The sequence below is a fragment of the Epinephelus lanceolatus genome, chromosome 18, assembly GCF_041903045.1.
Source record: "Epinephelus lanceolatus isolate andai-2023 chromosome 18, ASM4190304v1, whole genome shotgun sequence".
Classification (NCBI taxonomy): domain Eukaryota; kingdom Metazoa; phylum Chordata; class Actinopteri; order Perciformes; family Serranidae; genus Epinephelus; species Epinephelus lanceolatus.
The window spans coordinates 21,652,919-21,670,226 of record NC_135751.1 but is presented as its reverse complement, the minus strand read 5'-3'; the positions used below and the strand labels follow the sequence as shown (position 1 = coordinate 21,670,226).

General features: G+C 42.9%; 2 protein-coding genes across 3 annotated transcripts in view; one reads left to right on the top strand and one right to left on the bottom strand.

The window, feature by feature from the left end:
* notch3 (notch receptor 3) overlaps positions 1-10,575 on the top strand; it is a 31,036-nt gene extending 20,461 nt beyond the window's left edge. The window contains exons 16-32 of the mRNA XM_033644865.2: positions 45-197; positions 318-546; positions 675-876; positions 976-1,132; positions 1,212-1,396; positions 1,519-1,651; positions 1,766-2,136; positions 2,258-2,781; positions 2,874-3,200; positions 3,292-3,431; positions 3,531-3,762; positions 3,914-4,004; positions 4,984-5,152; positions 5,257-5,561; positions 5,668-5,815; positions 5,932-6,029; positions 6,122-10,575. Coding sequence (XP_033500756.1) covers positions 45-197; positions 318-546; positions 675-876; positions 976-1,132; positions 1,212-1,396; positions 1,519-1,651; positions 1,766-2,136; positions 2,258-2,781; positions 2,874-3,200; positions 3,292-3,431; positions 3,531-3,762; positions 3,914-4,004; positions 4,984-5,152; positions 5,257-5,561; positions 5,668-5,815; positions 5,932-6,029; positions 6,122-7,621 — 4,964 coding nt within the window. The 3' untranslated portion in view covers positions 7,622-10,575. The remainder of the gene's footprint in view (positions 1-44; positions 198-317; positions 547-674; positions 877-975; positions 1,133-1,211; positions 1,397-1,518; positions 1,652-1,765; positions 2,137-2,257; positions 2,782-2,873; positions 3,201-3,291; positions 3,432-3,530; positions 3,763-3,913; positions 4,005-4,983; positions 5,153-5,256; positions 5,562-5,667; positions 5,816-5,931; positions 6,030-6,121) is intronic.
* A 43-nt stretch (positions 10,576-10,618) lies between these two features.
* LOC117268450 (retinol dehydrogenase 8) lies at positions 10,619-16,210 on the bottom strand. Of its 2 annotated transcripts, none has more exons than XM_033644922.2 (7): positions 16,077-16,210; positions 14,635-14,789; positions 14,375-14,536; positions 13,918-14,097; positions 13,737-13,830; positions 13,414-13,597; positions 10,619-13,307 (listed from the first exon to the last, which is right to left on the bottom strand). In XM_033644922.2, the coding sequence occupies exons 2-7, from the start codon at positions 14,729-14,731 to the stop codon at positions 13,098-13,100; spliced, it is 927 nt and encodes a 308-aa protein (XP_033500813.1). In that variant the 5' UTR covers positions 14,732-14,789; positions 16,077-16,210; the 3' UTR covers positions 10,619-13,097. The 2 variants fall into 2 exon arrangements, with proteins under 2 accessions (XP_033500813.1, XP_033500814.1); XM_033644923.2 differs by having other exon boundaries at positions 16,024-16,194.
* Between the last annotated feature and the right edge of the window lie 1,098 nt (positions 16,211-17,308).

The following is a 17,308-nucleotide window of genomic DNA, read 5'->3' as shown; positions in this document are numbered from 1 at the left end:
ATCTTGAGTTTAACCTTCTTGTACCCCTCTTTTGCATTATTCAGGTCAGTTGTGTAACATAGATGTGAATGAATGCATCTCAAACCCCTGCAAGAATCGTGGGACATGCACCAACACACTTGGAGGCTTTGTGTGCTCCTGCAGAGCTGGGTTTACTGGGCTGACATGTGAAACAGACATCAATGACTGTTCTCCAAGTGAGTGGCCACATCAACATAGCATGCTGAACTGCCATAATTAGCCGTTGCTGTCAAACACTATACAAGATCCATGTACTATGTAATGTACTTGACCAAACTCTCCTTTTGTGCCATTAGATCCATGTCTGAGTGGAGGTTCCTGCACAGATGGTGTGAACTCCTTCCACTGTAGCTGCCTTGCAGGCTTCACTGGGCCCCGCTGTGCTCTAGAGATCAATGAATGCCAGAGCTCCCCCTGCAAAAATGGAGGCACATGCACAGACTATGTTAACTCATACACCTGCACTTGTAGGCCTGGTTTTTCTGGCATCCACTGCGAAACCAACATCCCCGATTGTACGGAAAGGTGTGTGTTTGAGTCAAGAAAATATATCACTTTGTGATTTCTGAACCCGCTCATAGAAACATGTATACAAGTATTGCATATGACAATACAACTTGGAAATTTAAGTCCATATGTTCACTTGTCCACAGCTCATGTTTTAATGGAGGAACATGCACAGATAAAATCAACGGCTACTCCTGTACCTGCCGCTCAGGCTTCACTGGCTCCCACTGCCAATACGAAGTCAATGAGTGTGACTCTCAGCCCTGCCTCAACGGAGGCATCTGTCAAGATGCCCTGGCATCGTTCCGTTGCTCCTGCCCCAAGGGCTACACTGGCAACCGCTGCCAGGTACACACATACTCAAAGACACCCACAGAGTCTTCAAACTTTTATGTTTTTAGACTAATAAATGCTGACAGTTTTTCCATTTCCCTCTTGCCTATGCAGACACCAGTTGACTGGTGCAGACGCTCATCCCCCTGCCAAAACGGAGGACGCTGCCGCCAAAAGGATGCTTCCTTCATTTGTGACTGTACTAACGGCTGGTCTGGACGCTTTTGTGACATCCCCAGGGTCTCTTGTGAGACAGCTGCTCGCCAGAGAGGTATGTGGCTAATAAATGACATTTGACCTCTCTTTCTGTGTTTGTGTTGAGTAATGACAGTTCACATCTTTTTAATCAGGCATCCAGACTGATGAGCTATGCCACCACAATGGTCACTGTGTCAACACTGGGAATACCCACTATTGTAAGTGTCCGCCTGACTACACCGGAAGCTATTGCGAAAGCCAAGTAGACCACTGCGAAGATAAACCTTGTCGCAATGGCGCCACCTGCAGGGGATTTGTTGGAGGTTACCAGTGCGACGTGAGTATATTGCTTTGTCAATATTATGTGCTTCTCTGTCAGATTTCAGTGACTCTGGTGTACACACGCTGCTTTGTCACAATTGTTGAGATAACGTCATTGTCATCTACATGTCATTACAGTGCATGCCAGGCTTTACTGGACAGAACTGCGAGATAGAGATCAATGAGTGCCAGTCTCACCCTTGCCAGAACGGTGGCACGTGCATTGATCTAGTGGGACATTACATCTGCTCCTGCCCCCCTGGCACACTGGGTATGCAAGCACATATTCAACAGAAACCAGTCTTAATTACTGAGAAGATTTCACCACATGGGAGTGTAATATAATACATATATTGCAGTATCTAATAATCCTCTTGTTTTAAAGGTGTTCTCTGTGAGATCAATGAAGATGACTGTGCTCCACCTCTGAGGCTGCGCGGTGCTCCTCCTAAGTGTCTGAACAATGGCACCTGTGTGGACAGAGTGGGTGGATACCGCTGCAACTGTCCCCCTGGGTTCACAGGAGAAAGATGTGAGGGAGACATAAATGAATGTCTCTCCAGCCCCTGCAGTCCCTCCAACAGTCTTGACTGTATCCAGTTGCCCAATGACTATCAATGTGTCTGCAAACCTGGCTTCACAGGCCGGAGGTGTCAGAACAGGTTCAGTGTGTGTGAGTCTCAGCCTTGTCAGAGCGGAGGAGTCTGTTCCGTGTCTAGCACCTCTCCACTGGGATACACCTGCACGTGTCAACTTGTAAGTGTACACACTTACGACTTAAACAGTTAATTTCATATTGTAGTTTGTGCATTGTAGCTTTACTAATTTGTGTATTAAAAGTGTATCATCTAAGTACATAAATGGTGCCTATTTTTAGGGTTACACTGGGCCAAATTGTGAAAGGAGCATGTCCTGTCGGGAGCTGTCCTGCTACAATGGAGGCAGCTGTGCACTTACCACAAGGGGAGCGCGTTGCAGCTGCCTGCAAGGTTATGGCGGGCCCCAGTGTCAGCATCACAGTAAAGAAGGCTGCTCCTCTCAGCCCTGCCGGAATGGAGGGTTGTGCACTGAAGAGACCAGCTTTCCATACTTCCACTGCCAGTGTCCCAGTGGGTTTACTGGTAAACGCTGCGAGCAGGGCGGACGAGCCATTGAGCCCCCAACACCCTCATGCCCTCTTGCGGATTGTCATGGAAAAGCCAATGATGGTGTTTGCGACAAGGAATGCAACACATTCCTTTGTCGCTGGGATGGTGGTGACTGTTCTCTAGCGGTGAACCCGTGGGCTCGCTGTGAAGACTGCTGGCGTGTCTTCAACAACAGCCAGTGTGATGAGTCCTGCAACAACGCTGACTGTTTGTATGACAACTTTGACTGCAAGAACAAGGAGAAAGTTTGCAAGTGAGTTTACTTCTACTGTTAATCAGCCGCTTTTTTCTATACTTTCTATCTGAGAAAACTTGAGCTGATCCGTCTCTTTGTGTTGTCTCCAGTCCAATATATGAGGCCTACTGTATCGACCACTATGCTGATGGAAAGTGCGACCAGGGCTGCAACACAGAGGAGTGTGGCTGGGATGGCTTGGACTGTGCAAAGAAAGTTCCAGAAGTCCTTGCTGATGGGGTCTTGGTTTTGGTAGTCCTACTGCCTCCAGAGGAGCTTCTCCGCACCAGCACAGCTTTCCTGCAAAAATTAAGTGCTATCCTACACACCACACTGCGCTTCCGGCTGGACCAAAATGGAGAAGCAATGATCCTCCCCTACACCCGCCGAGAAGCACGCCTCAAACGGGAGCTGCAGCCTCAACAGGAGATCATTGGGTCAGTCGGGCATACAGTAAACATAAAAGCTGTAGTCTTTCCCGTCGATTGCACATTACACTCAACACCTGCCTTTCTGCTATTCCTGCAGCTCCATCGTGTATCTGGAAATAGACAACCGTCTGTGCGCTGAGGACTGTTTCCCGACAGCTGAAAGTGCTGCAGACTACCTGGGAGCCCTGTCAGCTGTAGAAATGCTCCGCTTCCCTTACCCCCTCAAAGAAGTTCGTGGTGAGTGTGGATACTTGAAAAACACGAAATAATCTTGTAACACTCATGAAGCACAATTGTGTGATTGTGTATAATGCGTGATTGTTTTTCTCACTACAGGTGAAAGGATAAATGTTGTCGATCCTAATGTCATACCCCAGTGGGCTAAGTTGATGCTGGTGGGGATGGCCTCTCTTTTCCTTTTGGTAATCCTCGTGATAGGCATGTTGATTGCCCGTAGAAAGAGAGAACACAGTACTCTTTGGTTCCCTGAAGGCTTCTTCCTCAAGAAGGAACCCAGCAGCAACAAGAACCGCAGGGAACCCGTGGGCCAGGATGCTCTGGGAATGAAGTAAGTTACCTGTGTGCAAATATTAACACTAATGATGTCATCGGGACTGAAATGCTTTTCCCACATAATTTGGAATTGCTTTAAGAACTTGTTTTAAGACAGAATTTGTTTCCTTGTGCTCACATTGTCGAATATATTCATCTGTAAACAGGCACATGCCAAAAACTGTGGAGGAGTCTCTCCTTGGAGATCACAGTGACCAGTGGATGGACTCAGACTGCCCAGAGGCAAAAAGGCTCAAGGTCAGTCAACAAAACTTCTTGACATTTCTAAATTATCCTAATCAGTTTACATACAGGCAAGTATAAGAGTGCTGCCTGAAATTAAGGCTCAGTCTTAATACATGCCTTGTCCCCACCACTTAGCCCTCACCCCTCTGTTTTGTGCATTCACATCCAGGGGTAGGGAGACCTGATTGTTGTTGGGATAGAGGGGTAGGGCGAAGTGTAAGAGCTACATGACCCGACAAACTGAGGTTTTTCAGAGGCACAATCCAAACCAATTTTTAGGACAAATCATCGGCAAGATGGCTGCACAGGCAACAGAAGAAACCTATAAATGTACTTATTTCATTAATAAGGATTTAAAAATTACACTTACCATTACATTATCTTAGTATATTGTCATTTCAATGTATTATTATTAGTATTATGGTCCTTTTCTTAAAAACAAGCATAACAAAAAGAAATCAGTAGTAGTATACGGGTGTCTTAGTAGCTAACTAGCTAGCTAGCAAATGTTACATTGTTATTGCGGTTTTGTGCATGACAGCCCCACATTTTGACATATTTCCATTCGGCGTTCCCTCCCATTTAATGGCAAATGATGCCCAAAAAAGTCCAGCCATGAAGTTGCTGCACTTGTAACCGCTCCTCTAATGTCAGCGCAGACTAGCAGAGTAGGAGCACAGGTTGCTAATACTAGCCTACAGAACACTGCTAGTGGCCTGGTAATAAGGCAGTGTTCTTTTTTATATGATGACTTGTTAAATTGATTGATAGTCATCCATGCTTATCAGATGAATAGTAAATATTGTTTTGATAACATTATTGCCATAGTCACATATATTCATGTAAACACCATCTATGACTACTGATGATGTATCAGTATCTTGAGGGGTTGTCCCATTTCATAGGGGAAGATTTTAACCACTAACCCTTGTAACTGTTCCGAGGGGCAAAGGGTCACCTGAAAATGACTTTCCTGCTTCTGTGAGTTTAGGTTGAGGAGCCGAGTATGCTCTCAGACAGTGAAGATGCAGTGGACAGCAGGCAGTGGACACAGCATCACCTTGCAGCCGCAGACATCCGTGTGCCTCCCACCATGGCCCTTACCCCACCTCAAGGAGAGTTTGAAAGCGACTGCATGGACGTTAATGTCCGAGGCCCAGGTTGGTAGTGTGATCATCCAGGTTTTTTTTACTTTGTATACTTTCGTCTTATGAGCACTTAAATAGACATAAACTGACCCGTGCCTGTTTTCATCTCCTACTAGATGGTTTCACACCTCTGATGCTGGCTTCATTCTGTGGAGGTGGCTTAGAGCCCGAGGTAACAGAGGAGGAGGAGAATGAGGAGTGTTCAGCCAACATTATCTCTGACCTAATCTACCAGGGAGCGTCCCTCGCTGCCCAAACAGACCGCACTGGTGAGACAGCGCTCCACCTGGCTGCTCGCTACGCCCGTGCTGATGCTGCCAAGAGGCTGCTGGATGCTGGGGCAGATGCTAACGCTCAGGATAACACAGGACGTTCACCGCTACATGCTGCAGTGGCTGCAGATGCACAGGGTGTCTTCCAGGTAATCAACGAATACTGTCTATCAGTGGTAGAAATGCCTGTAAATTATTTTAGCACATGTTATATAGAAATTATAATGTTGACCCTAATCTTTTTCATCCTTCCAGATTCTGATCCGAAATCGGGCTACAGATCTTGACTCACGTATGTATGATGGCTCCACCGCGCTGATCCTGGCAGCACGGCTGGCAGTAGAGGGCATGGTAGAGGAACTCATCACCTGTCATGCTGATGTCAATGCAGTTGATGAATTGGGTAAGTGTTTGTGTTTTTGTTACGCAAGTGAGTGGCCTGATGCAGATGTTCCTGTTTTATGATAATTTTCACATAAACTATGGATGTGTAATTTCATTGTTTGTCATCTGTTATAGGTAAATCTGCCTTGCACTGGGCTGCTGCTGTTAACAATGTGGATGCAACTATTGCCCTGCTGAAGAATGGTGCGAACAAAGATATGCAAGATCTCAAGGTATGACATCCATGTCTTAACCACACTTTTGTGTCAACATGGCTAAACAGAAATGTATGTGTATCTGACACAGCCTCTGTTTTTCATTTCAGGAGGAGACCCCTCTGTTCCTTGCAGCCCGTGAGGGCAGCTGCGAAGCTGTGAAAGTGCTGCTGGCTCACTTTGCAAACAGAGAGATCACAGACCATATGGACAGGTTGCCAAGGGACATTGCTCAGGAGCGTATGCACCATGACATTGTGCAGCTCCTTGATGAGTACAACACAGTAAGGAGTCCCCAGGGCCATGGAGGGGCTGGACACCACCTCACTGGGGGGCACACTCTGTCACCTCTGATGTGCCCTCCCAGCGCCTTCCTGCCAAGTCTGAAGACCACCCCACAGGGGAAAAAGAACCGTCGGCCTGGGGCCAAGGGTTCTGGCTTGGGAGGCCAACATGCTGCCAGTCTGAAGGAGTCGGTCAAGGCCCGTAATAAGAAGCTGACCTTGGACATGCAGAGTGCCTTACTGGAGAGTTCAGTTACCCTGTCCCCGGTCGACTCACTGGACTCACCCCACGGGGGAGCCAGCAATGCTGGCTACATCACCAACCCCACTTCCCCTGTGGCCATGCAGTCACCAGGGCTCTTCCACTCCTCCATGTCTGTCCCCAACACCCCAATGGTACATAGTAGCATGTTAGAGGGAGGTGGCCCCTTCGCTGTGTCTCTAGCCCAACTCAATGACCTGGGAGCTGGGGGAATGTCCTTGCAGGGACGCGTCTCCATGGCTTCAGATGCCAATCACGGCTATGTGCTGAGTTCAGGTCAGATGGGGCTCAACATGGGCTTGGTCAGTCCTGTCAGTGTGCCCTTTGACTGGCACAGCCGGATGCCCTCCTCCCAGTGTGGTCAGCAGGTGGTGAATCTTGTGCAGAGTAGCCAGGCAGGCATGCACCCCCAAAGCCCAGCCATGCAGCAGCAGAGCATGCTGATGCACCAGCAGCTCTACCGTAACGCCATGCTGCAGCCCACACCTGTTACCTCCACGCCCACTATCAGCCCAGTCAAGCTGCCCTCCATTGCTGAGCAGCAGCAACAACAGCAGCAGCAGCAGCAACAACAACAGCTGATCAACCACAGCATCAGCAACCAGCAGAGCTTGGCCCGCATGAGCACCTCCACCCCACCAACACCCCAGACCTCCCAGCCTCCACCATCCTTCTTCCAGCAGCAGCAGATGCCTCAACAACCCTCTCAGCCCCAGCCTCCTGCTCAGCCTCCACAGGCAGCCACGCCAGCAGCCCAGCCGGCTCAGGCTCTGCCCTCCCAGCCTAGCGGCAGCACTGCAGGTACAGAGGATTACCCAACCCCTCCCTCTCAGCACAGCTACTCATCCGCACTAGATGCCACGCCGAAGCATTACCTCCATTTGCCCAGTGAGCACCCCTACCTGACCCCCTCCCCAGAGTCTCCCGAGCCCTGGTCAAGCCCCTCTCCTCACTGCGTCTCTGATTGGTCAGATTCCACACCGAGCCCAGCAGTTGCTGGCCCTGCCCAGACCCAAATTACTCAAATCCCAGAGGCCAATGGCAAGATGCAGGTGTTTGCGTGAAGATCTCATGGCCCCTGCTTGAAAAGGGACCTGGGGTGAAAGCATTTGTGGACTGGCCCTCGGGCCTGTCGGTTTATATGTGTCAGCCTGTTTCCAAGATTTTCATTGGATTTGGATTGACTATGATTATCACGAGGACCGTCTGCTAGTGATGTTTGCAGAGAAAAAAAAAGTAAAGGGAAATGTGTGTTGTCTGAGAAAACAGCAGACAATTTAATGAAGTAATTCTGTCACAGATGGACTTGTTTTTTATTATAAAAAAAAGTATATGAAGAAAACCAAGTCTTTCATTTCAAAGACTTAGGGGTGTTCTCCTGGAAACTAACAAACATTTAAAAAGTAGATAAGAGAAAAAAGTAAAATGTTGAAGGGAATTCATTTATTTTTATTTATTGTTTTTATCTTTCTGAATTGCTTTTTTTAGGTGTTTCACCCTCTTTCTGTCCTAGCTTCTCACATAATGCGTCACCCCCTTTTATTTTATATGGACCGCCTGCATTTCTATTTAGCCAGTGTGGCAAGTGATGGTAAAGGAATATAATTCATCATTCAGACCAGTTAACAGACAGAAAGAGGAACTTTCACCTCTCGTGACTGATATTTATTTAGGCCAACGACAACTGGTAAAGATGAGAAACTGGTTTTAGCAGATATATATTAAGAGTTGCTCAGCAGTAGTGATATATTCTGATTTGATTGAATTGTGGTAATTGATTACTTTCCATATGAGTATTATGAATAAGAATGTAGATGAGTGTCTCTGAAGCACTTCAAGTGACCAGCCTCGAAGGGCAAGTGTGGGTCAAATACAACGTTTAACTGCAATGGATATTTATATTATATGGGTGGCATTTAGTCCCTGGCAATTGTCCTTTTGAACTTTGAAAATAAACCAGTAGAGTAAGGTTTAGGAATAAAACTCCTATTTCAAGTGTAGTTTCTCACTGACTCTACAGGACTCGTACCTCCAGTTCTACTGTCAGACTATGGAGTCGAGCATTGACAGTAAGTTTTGGCATCTAAAATAAAATTTGGCATTGAAAAAGGAAACATCAGTACTGAAAAAAATGCCACAGAAAATATAACAGAGACATTAAAATTGTTTTATTATTTTTATTTTGCATTCTGATGTGTTTGTCAATGACAATCCTCTGATTTTTTTTCTTTGTGTCACTCTTGAAGGAGTCCAGAGGCACTGTTCTCTCCTTAGTATGCAGATTATGTAAATCACGCTGTCCTTGCCTCTCCCCTCAAACCCCTCATTTCCACGACAAGACAATGACAGGAAGTTGAAACTGAAGACTCTACGCATTTTTAAAAAAAAACAAAAAAAAAACATTGACACTGAAAGTAGAGGAGCCTAGGGAAAAAAATCACAAAACTGTCAATGAAAAACACACCAGGATGCAAAAATATATATATATAAAAAAATAATTGTAATGCCTGTGTTTATTTTTTAGTCAATGTTTTTTCACTGCCAGTGATTCCTTTCTCAATGCCAAATTATATTTCAATGCTAATATTTACTGTCACTGCTCTGGCTCCATTTCAACCCCAATAACTGTGTTGTTTTGCCTTTAAAATCAGCCTCTCACTGCCCTTTTTAGTTAATGTTTATTTTTTTGTTTGTTCCATTTGTTTTATACTCTGTATATTTGTGAAAACCATGGATACCTTTTTTTTAACATCACTTCAGATGTACTAAGCTATGCTTACCAGCTGCTATTTTGTATCACCCTTTCCCGCAAACATTCCTCCATTTTGCCTGTCGTTTTGTTTCTGGATGCTGCGCCTTCAGCAGCTTCCAATGCAGCGTCAAACCACATGACAGACAGGTAGAAGATTAATTTGTCGAGCCCACATCATGTGGACTAAATGGAAACATTCCTGGACTATCTGTGGCAGTTGAGGTTGACGCTCTCGCCTCGTCTCTGGTGGTGTCTGCGGTGGAGTAGTGGTCAGTGTGAGGGTGTAGCTGCTGGGCTGTGACTGCTTGTGCCCTGTCACTCCTCAGGGAGGTGTTTTATGGCATGCAGTGGGACAGTTCCTCCTGCATCTACAGTAGCTCCCAGTCCAGGGGCAGCGGAGATGCATCTTGAGATGATTGTTAGAAGAGACTGAAGGAAAGAACACTACTATGTAGTGCTGCACCCTTAAACTTTTTACAGAATCCTGAGGTGACACTCCCAGTCATCCAGCTAACACCTTGTGTAATGTCTGACCAACTCTTTGCCCCCACATGACCTGAGTGTGTAGGGTGGAGGTCATCCTCGCCTTAACGTACTGTGGACATTTCAGCATAAAGTCAAATGATGATAGTAGAATTTTTGAGAAAGTAACCATTGCATTTTCACCATGACCAGAAATTAGTAGGCCGCCACTCCTAGCTACTACTTTTGTGGTGACCTAACACTGCCCCTAGTTGTGTCATAGAGTTTATTTTTCATCCATTGTTTTTTCTTGTTCACTATAGACTTGGCTACTGTTTTGTCAGACCTGGGAAACATGTTGTTCACAGTCCAGTTCATACTTTACTTACAAAAAATGTTTTCTGTTTTTTTATTTTTTTTATATATAACTGGTCTTTCAATTTCCCTACCAGGTCGCACTAAGTGTTTTGTACATTTCAACCTCCCAACTTCTGTTTGTACATATGTTTGTTCTGGGTAGATCTTTGCTTGAGAAGTCTTATGTTTCTGAAATGATTGTTATGTACTAAAAAGGACAAAAATAAAAATGTACTTCATTTAGCATTATTTGAAGCTGAGGCTGTGACTGATATTTTTATTGGTCTTGTGTTATTAGAACAGTCATAGATATTTTCTATCATTATTAATTTCTATACTTGTTTAAAAGTAGTTCAAAATCATTGTACATAAAACCTTTGCCACGGTTTTTCTTTCTACAGTCAAAAGTTGTAAAGTTACTTATAATAAAAACTGTAGGGAACTACATTTTTTGTGTCATGGTTTTTTAGTGATTGTTTCGTATTATAAAGGAGGATGTTCATTAATTCAGGTCCTCATAATCATAATCATTAAAAAAGCTGAAAATGCCATTACCTGAAAAGATAATTATTCAATAGTTTTATAGTCTGAAAGTACTTTTTCTGTCCAATACAACAGCCCCACAGTAAAGGTCGTCTTTGACTCATGTTTATTAATACACTCTTGATTTTTAAGAGATTTCAGTTGCCAACATACCAACACAAGCTACAAATAAAAGCCTATAAAAATGACCACTTCAGTGAATGACCACCTATCTTATCTCTCTGCATCAGCAAAACTTACATGAAAGGCTTCACAATGGAAGTAACAGTTGCAGGATTATTGTATTTGGTTATATAGGTATAAGAATCTCATGTCCACGTCCATCCAGTGCAGTTTTATACTCATAAAAATAAGCTAAAAAAATGACTGGCTACATCTTGAAGTTTAGCTTGCTCTGTAAATTTGCCACACAGGCAATTGAACCCACACTCAGTTAATTTCAGTGCCAAACTGTTAGCAGAGATACCCCCGTAAGGATCACCATAAAGCTGTGCTACTTCATTAGAGCAATAATGGTGAGTTTAGTGAACAGTAACTGATATAATATATTTTCAATTAAAATACCATGACAGCCAAACAGGGCTCAGAGCAGCTGCGGTGTGGTGGTTTTATTGTTTCTCTTCTTCTGAGCCCAGTTTGCTCCTCAGTGTTTCTTCCAGTTAATTGCAATGACGCAAACAACAGAGGTTTGGGTAATATTTTAGTTTGGAGCATCTACCAAGCAGGATCAGTTTTCCCTGTCTAGGTGTACTGTGGGTAGGGTGAGAGTTGAGATTGGTGATTCAGATTGTGGTGTTATTCCAGGAATACATTAGCCTGAAGCATGTTATACAAACATTGTGTTATTAGTTTTAGTGGCTTCAAATATGGAGAAGCTGGGGAGTCTAACACAGGTTCTTAATGTGTTGGTCCCGACCCCCACTAGGGGTCGCCAAAGCTTCATAGGGGGCTGCAAGGCCTTCTTAGATGGCCGAGTGCTGGAAAACTTGTTGGTTTTTTTTTCAAGTTTCGATACACCTCTAACTCAGTATTTTATCTATTTCTGTGGAAAACTTAATGAAATTGCTTAGATAAAATTTAAGTTTAGATTATTAAGGCATGGCCCGTGACCTGAACACAAGCAGAGCGTTCTCTCTCTGCCTGAGGAGTGAGTGGAACAATGGCCAAGGGTCAGGTATATGAAAATAGTGAATTTGTAAGAAAGAGGTATGCATGATTGTCAGAAATTCAAAAATGAATATGTATTGTATGAAAAGCAACTAAAAAAAAACAGGAAATCTCATCTCTAATGCAACATTCACAGGAAATAATCTGCTCAAAATTCATGCAGTATTTTGGTTAAATGTACAGTTTTTAACATGTTCTGTGCTGTTACTGATATGTATTCAATATATAATGAAATATCTATAAAATATGTCACTTAGTCAGGGGTCATCAGTTTACTCAATAATATAACAGAGGTCCCCAAAGGAAAAAGGTTGCGAACTTGTGTGTCAGAGTGTCTGGCTCAGTACCCTAGATCCATTACAATAACACAAAAACCATGGCTTGTATATTTTATTAAATAATATATTATTCATTTATTACTAACATTTATTTGTTTGTCTTTCTGCCAATCAGATAAATTATAATATTCCTAACTTTACTAGTTTTGGTTACACTATATCCTTGTTAGAATCACTGCAACACATAAAACATATAAATGACCTTAATAAAAAGTGAAAATGGAAGAGTGCTTATATTTTTACATTTTACTTTGACATTATTATACAGTATTTACCTGTACAAATGTTACAAAGAAATAAAAAAGATCTGCACAGCAAGAAAGAAGACCTATAAATATTACCTGCATATTTACAGTACGTGAATTATTAAAGGAGCAGTGTGTAGGTTTAGTGGCATCTAGCAGTGAGGACTGCAGACTGCAACCAGCTGAAACTTCTCCCATGAGCCATGTGTGAACTCACGGTTATTGTTCCTTCAGTGTCATTTATGATTTCTGTGTGGACAGTCGACAGTCGTGCTCAAAATAGCTGCAGGCTTAACTGAATATCAATAACCCCACTGTGTCCTGAAGGAAATGCTGGTGTTCAAATAAATAATAATGGTTGAACATAATGAAAGACTTCTGAAAACATCAGTACGCTTCACCATTGTCTGGCCTGGGGTTCACTACAGGGAAGGTTTCACTGGGAGCTGAATTTTCAAGTTCTGCCAATATATCCCCCTAAATCCTACACACTGGACCTTTAACATTATTTGCAGTTATTGTACAAGACAACATCCTATGGTTTGTGCCGTGTTCATTGCTGCTCAGAAGAAAACTCTCCTTAGAGTGGGATACTACACTTAAAAAACAGACTGTGTGAATCTACCACAGTCAGTCACTGTCTCCTTATAAATAACATTTATACTCAGTGCAATCCTTACTTCTTCCCTGCCCTTCTCTGCAGCACGCGCAGCACCCTGAGAGTTGCATTCAACACACTGTCATGTTTAAAGATCATCTTATAGAAGGTGTCCAGAGGCAGTCGGCCAGTCGGATCTGCGTGCTTCAGTGCAGTCATGGGCATGTATAGGCGGTTGGTCTGGTGGCGTAGAGGAGGCTCCTTGGCTGTGATCACTTTAACAGTTTGCTGAGGAATTAAAAAAAAAAATCCTCATTATGCATTTCCACTGGCAAAACCAATTAGTTTTAATGACCTTTGAAACTCAAATAGAAATCTAACTGTGATTGCTTGCCTCAGCCACTTCCTCTGGTGTCTGGCCTAATGAGGCGAAGACCTTTTCGGAGTATGGCAGGTAAAGTTCACGGAAGATTTTGGCCGTCTCCTCATCAGTCCCCGATAGATCCATCTTCTCAGCATCCTCGTACAGTTTCCTTTCAAACTCTGTCACCACAGGGCCGGGTTCCACTAGAGTCGTCCTTGTGCCAGAGATATAAAAAAAGGGAGACATATAGAACCATTGTTGCATTACAGACAAGTCATCATACTGTTGTAGGCTTACTGATAACTCAAGTTTTAGTTGTTGAAGTTGATACATTTTTCAGGTCATGTAATCACTTGATGTTAAACTTCATTGCTTGCACCGCCAGACTTTCACAAAATCCTTCCACAGCAAATTTGGAGGCGGAGTAGATGTCATTGAACAGAAGCCCTGTGTGGAAACACAAGGACAACTCTTAGTAACGTTTAACCCTCCTTAAACTGACTTCTGTAATTTCACTGTCACATACAAACATACCCTGTATTCCCATGACGCTGCTCATCACCACAATATGGCCACTCTGCCGCCGCTTCATGTCAGGCAGCAACTCCTTCACCAGCCGTGCCAGGCCAAAGAAGTTTGTGTCAAAGAGCTCCTTCATGGCGTCGATACTTTGGCACTCCAGTGGTCCGATCATACCGACGCCGGCATTGTTCACTGTAAGAGCAGAGGATTCTGTGTCATTATGTGTTTGTGAGGAGACTTTGAAGGAGCAGAGTGTGTGTGTCTCAAACTGCTCCCATGTGCCAGGCGTGAACTCCCTGTTAGGAGTTTTCATTGTTCAGGAGGTTTTTATTGGAAGTAAAATTATCCTCAGAGGTCTCCTCCTCTCCAAAACAAATAGACCAGGTGATTTAAAGCGGTAAAAACACCACATAAGGTAGTTTCACATTAAAAATCAGTATTTTCCAATGCTGAATGAGAGGATACAGACCAAGAACATCCACCCGTCTCTCCGGCAGGCTGTTGACACACTCTCTGATGGAAGCTTCACAGCAGGCATCCAACTGTTTGATCTCCAAGGTTTTGTTTAAGTTGTCACCTGCTGCTTTCTCCAAGGCCCCTCGTTTCCCAAGATCCCTCATTGTGGCGACCACTGCCTCAGATAAACAACACATACACTGGCTGTAAGTAGCTGTAGTTATTTCTGTCATCTATTGTTTTGGTTTTGGCTGAGGAGAGTGAAAGGCTGACCTTTGAACCGTCTGAGCTCATCCTTGGCGAGCCGTGCAGCCACAGCCAAGCCGATGCCAGAGGAGCACCCAGTCACCAGCACCCTCCTGGTTCCCATGGATCTTTGACCTCTGACCTCAAAGCCCGGGTGGATCCTGGCTGCTCAGTCAACAATGCTGTGAACGGGGAAATTTAAGTAAAGGAAACCCCTTCCATATTATATCATCATCATCATCATCAGTAGACATACAGCTGTTTTTAGCAGTGAGGCTTCTAGGCTGAGCTTTTGCCCTTAACAGTTCCTCTAAATCAAAACTCAACAGATGCCGTCACTAGATATGAGGAGCCAAACTTCCCCTGCAACGCTCCTCTGAGCACAGTTTGCTATTTGTTCAAAGATTATATTGGCTTTAATCTGATTTATGTACCCTGGAATTTTCAGCTGACCCACAACAGAAAGCTTAGTGCTTTGTCCGTGGAGGCCCTTCTATTCACACTTGAACCCTGTAACAGGTATAACTGCAGTGAGTGTAACTGTTAAGTGTAGGATGTAATGAATGCTGATACTACGAGGATTTCACACATTTACATATGGATTGCTCTTCGTGGTCTTGGTCCTACCTATTTATCAGATTTGCTTTTGTCATATGAACCCTCTAGAACGCTCAGGTCTTCTGGAAGTGGCCTTTAAATCATCCCCAAAATTAGAACTAAAACATAGTGAGGCAACATTTCAATATGCCTGTGGGACAGCCTGCCTGAAAGCCTAAAGGCCGCAGAGAGTGTTGATGTTTTTAAAAGCAAACTCAAGACCTACCTTTTCAGCCTGGCTTTTACTTCAACTTTATACCTTTTTTTATTTTGTATTAATTATTATTGTGTATTTATCTATTTGTTTATTTTTATTAGTATGTTTTGTCTAACTGGCATATTCTATTTTTTACTTCATTTTTTTCCTGATTTAAAAATGTTTTCTATTTTAAATTTTTATCCTGCCTCTGGTGTTTATTGCCATCGGTTTTTTGCATGTATGTATGTATATGTGTAAGTATGTATTTATTTTTATTTTCTAAGTATTTTTTAAATTATTGTATATCTTGCTGTAACTGTCCAGCTGTCCACAGAGGTAGAGCTATACTATCACTTATACAACTGGGTAATTTATAATTTAAAGTTGCGTTTTCCTCTGAAATACACTGAAGCAGAATCATACCATAAAATGATAGTAGTTAATTTAAGTATCTCAAAACTGTGGTTGAACAATTGAACACAGCACTTGAGTTAATACACTAAGTTACTTCTCCCAGTTGTACACAGGCCTAAAGTACAGTGACACCACCCCCAGAATACCACAAGGCCACAAAGGCTGCGAGTATCACACAGACACTTGTCCCAACAGGAAGTGGTCACCTGATCAAAGTCCAGACTGGGTCAGTTTGTAGATGATGTTGTAGTGGACCAACCTGTAGAGCGAGCAGCGCGTCCTCCACAGCAGTAGATGTGGGAAATAAAGACTTTACAAAGCCAGCAGGGTGATAAAGTAACGTTACTGCAGCATTCAGAGAGCAGGGACGTGACCAAGTCACTGTGGCACAGGCGGCTACGTAATCCCAGCGATTACCTAAATGGGTCACACAGGCTGGTGCAGTATGTGGGAGTTGTAGTCCTTCAGGTGAAAGCGACTGCAGCACATCATAATGCATCAAACTGAGCATAGTAATAGTAATAATGATAATAATATTTTAATTTAATTTAATTTAATTTAATTTAGTATTTTAATATTTTTTATTCATATAGCACCTTTCAAAACACAGTTACAAAGTGCTCTACAATAAAACTAAACACAATTAAAACACAAGAAAAATAAAACAAATAACATGTCATAACATGTCTTATAGCAAAAGATAAAATAAGGAAGGCCAAAGTTAAAATCAAGATAATAAATGGGAAATAACATCAATAAGATAGCAATAAAACACAGCTCAGAAAACGTCAGGATATGCTTTCCAATATAAGTATGTTTTTAGGAGAGACTTAAAACATTAAAGTGTTTATAGTAAAAGATGGTGTGCCATATTTTGGCCTCCTCATAGCCTGCCTCATGTCTCAGGACTGGGTAATGATTATAGAGGGAAAATGTCGGATTATGTTAATGATTATGATTGGTAATAATAATAAATCCAGTAAAATTTAGTTTTTATAAGAAATTTATCACACAATTATGAATTGCGTGTCAACTTTACCACTTAATTTTGAGCATACTGACTCTGATTTTACAAATTGAATTCCCTGCAGTTCCTCACTGTGACCACAAGATGGCATAAAACAGTAATAATTCTAAAAAGTCCACATTCGCTTCCAACCAGCATCAAGACACCAACATTAAAAATAAATCCTTGAGTTGTAATATTCAGTCCACCACCAGATAAAATGAATTATTCACAAGATATTATTTATTTATTTATTTAGTTAGTTAGTTATTACAATATGCAGGAGTTTATACATCCACTGTTTCTATTATTTGATTATCTGTGATGATGCAGTTCCTGACTATGGCCGCTGGAGGGCAGTGAACACTCATGATTCCACACACAGGTGAACCGTCAGCTCCACCGGGCCTCAAAATACACATCAGAAAGCTGTTATTAAAACATAAATTTATACATAGAATCATTACCAATAATAATGTTGACAC

Bases quoted from the DNA above. Each gene is read 5' to 3' on its own strand.
- LOC117268450 (XM_033644922.2), bottom strand. From the start codon at position 14,731: ATGGGAACCAGGAGGGTGCTGGTGACTGGGTGCTCCTCTGGCATCGGC. The intron at 14,537-14,634 runs GTCAGCCTTTCA...TATCTGAGGCAG, and splicing joins TGAGCTCAGACGGTTCAAAG to TGGTCGCCACAATGAGGGAT. The intron at 14,098-14,374 runs GTCTGTATCCTC...CTGCTCTTACAG, and splicing joins GAGACGGGTGGATGTTCTTG to TGAACAATGCCGGCGTCGGT.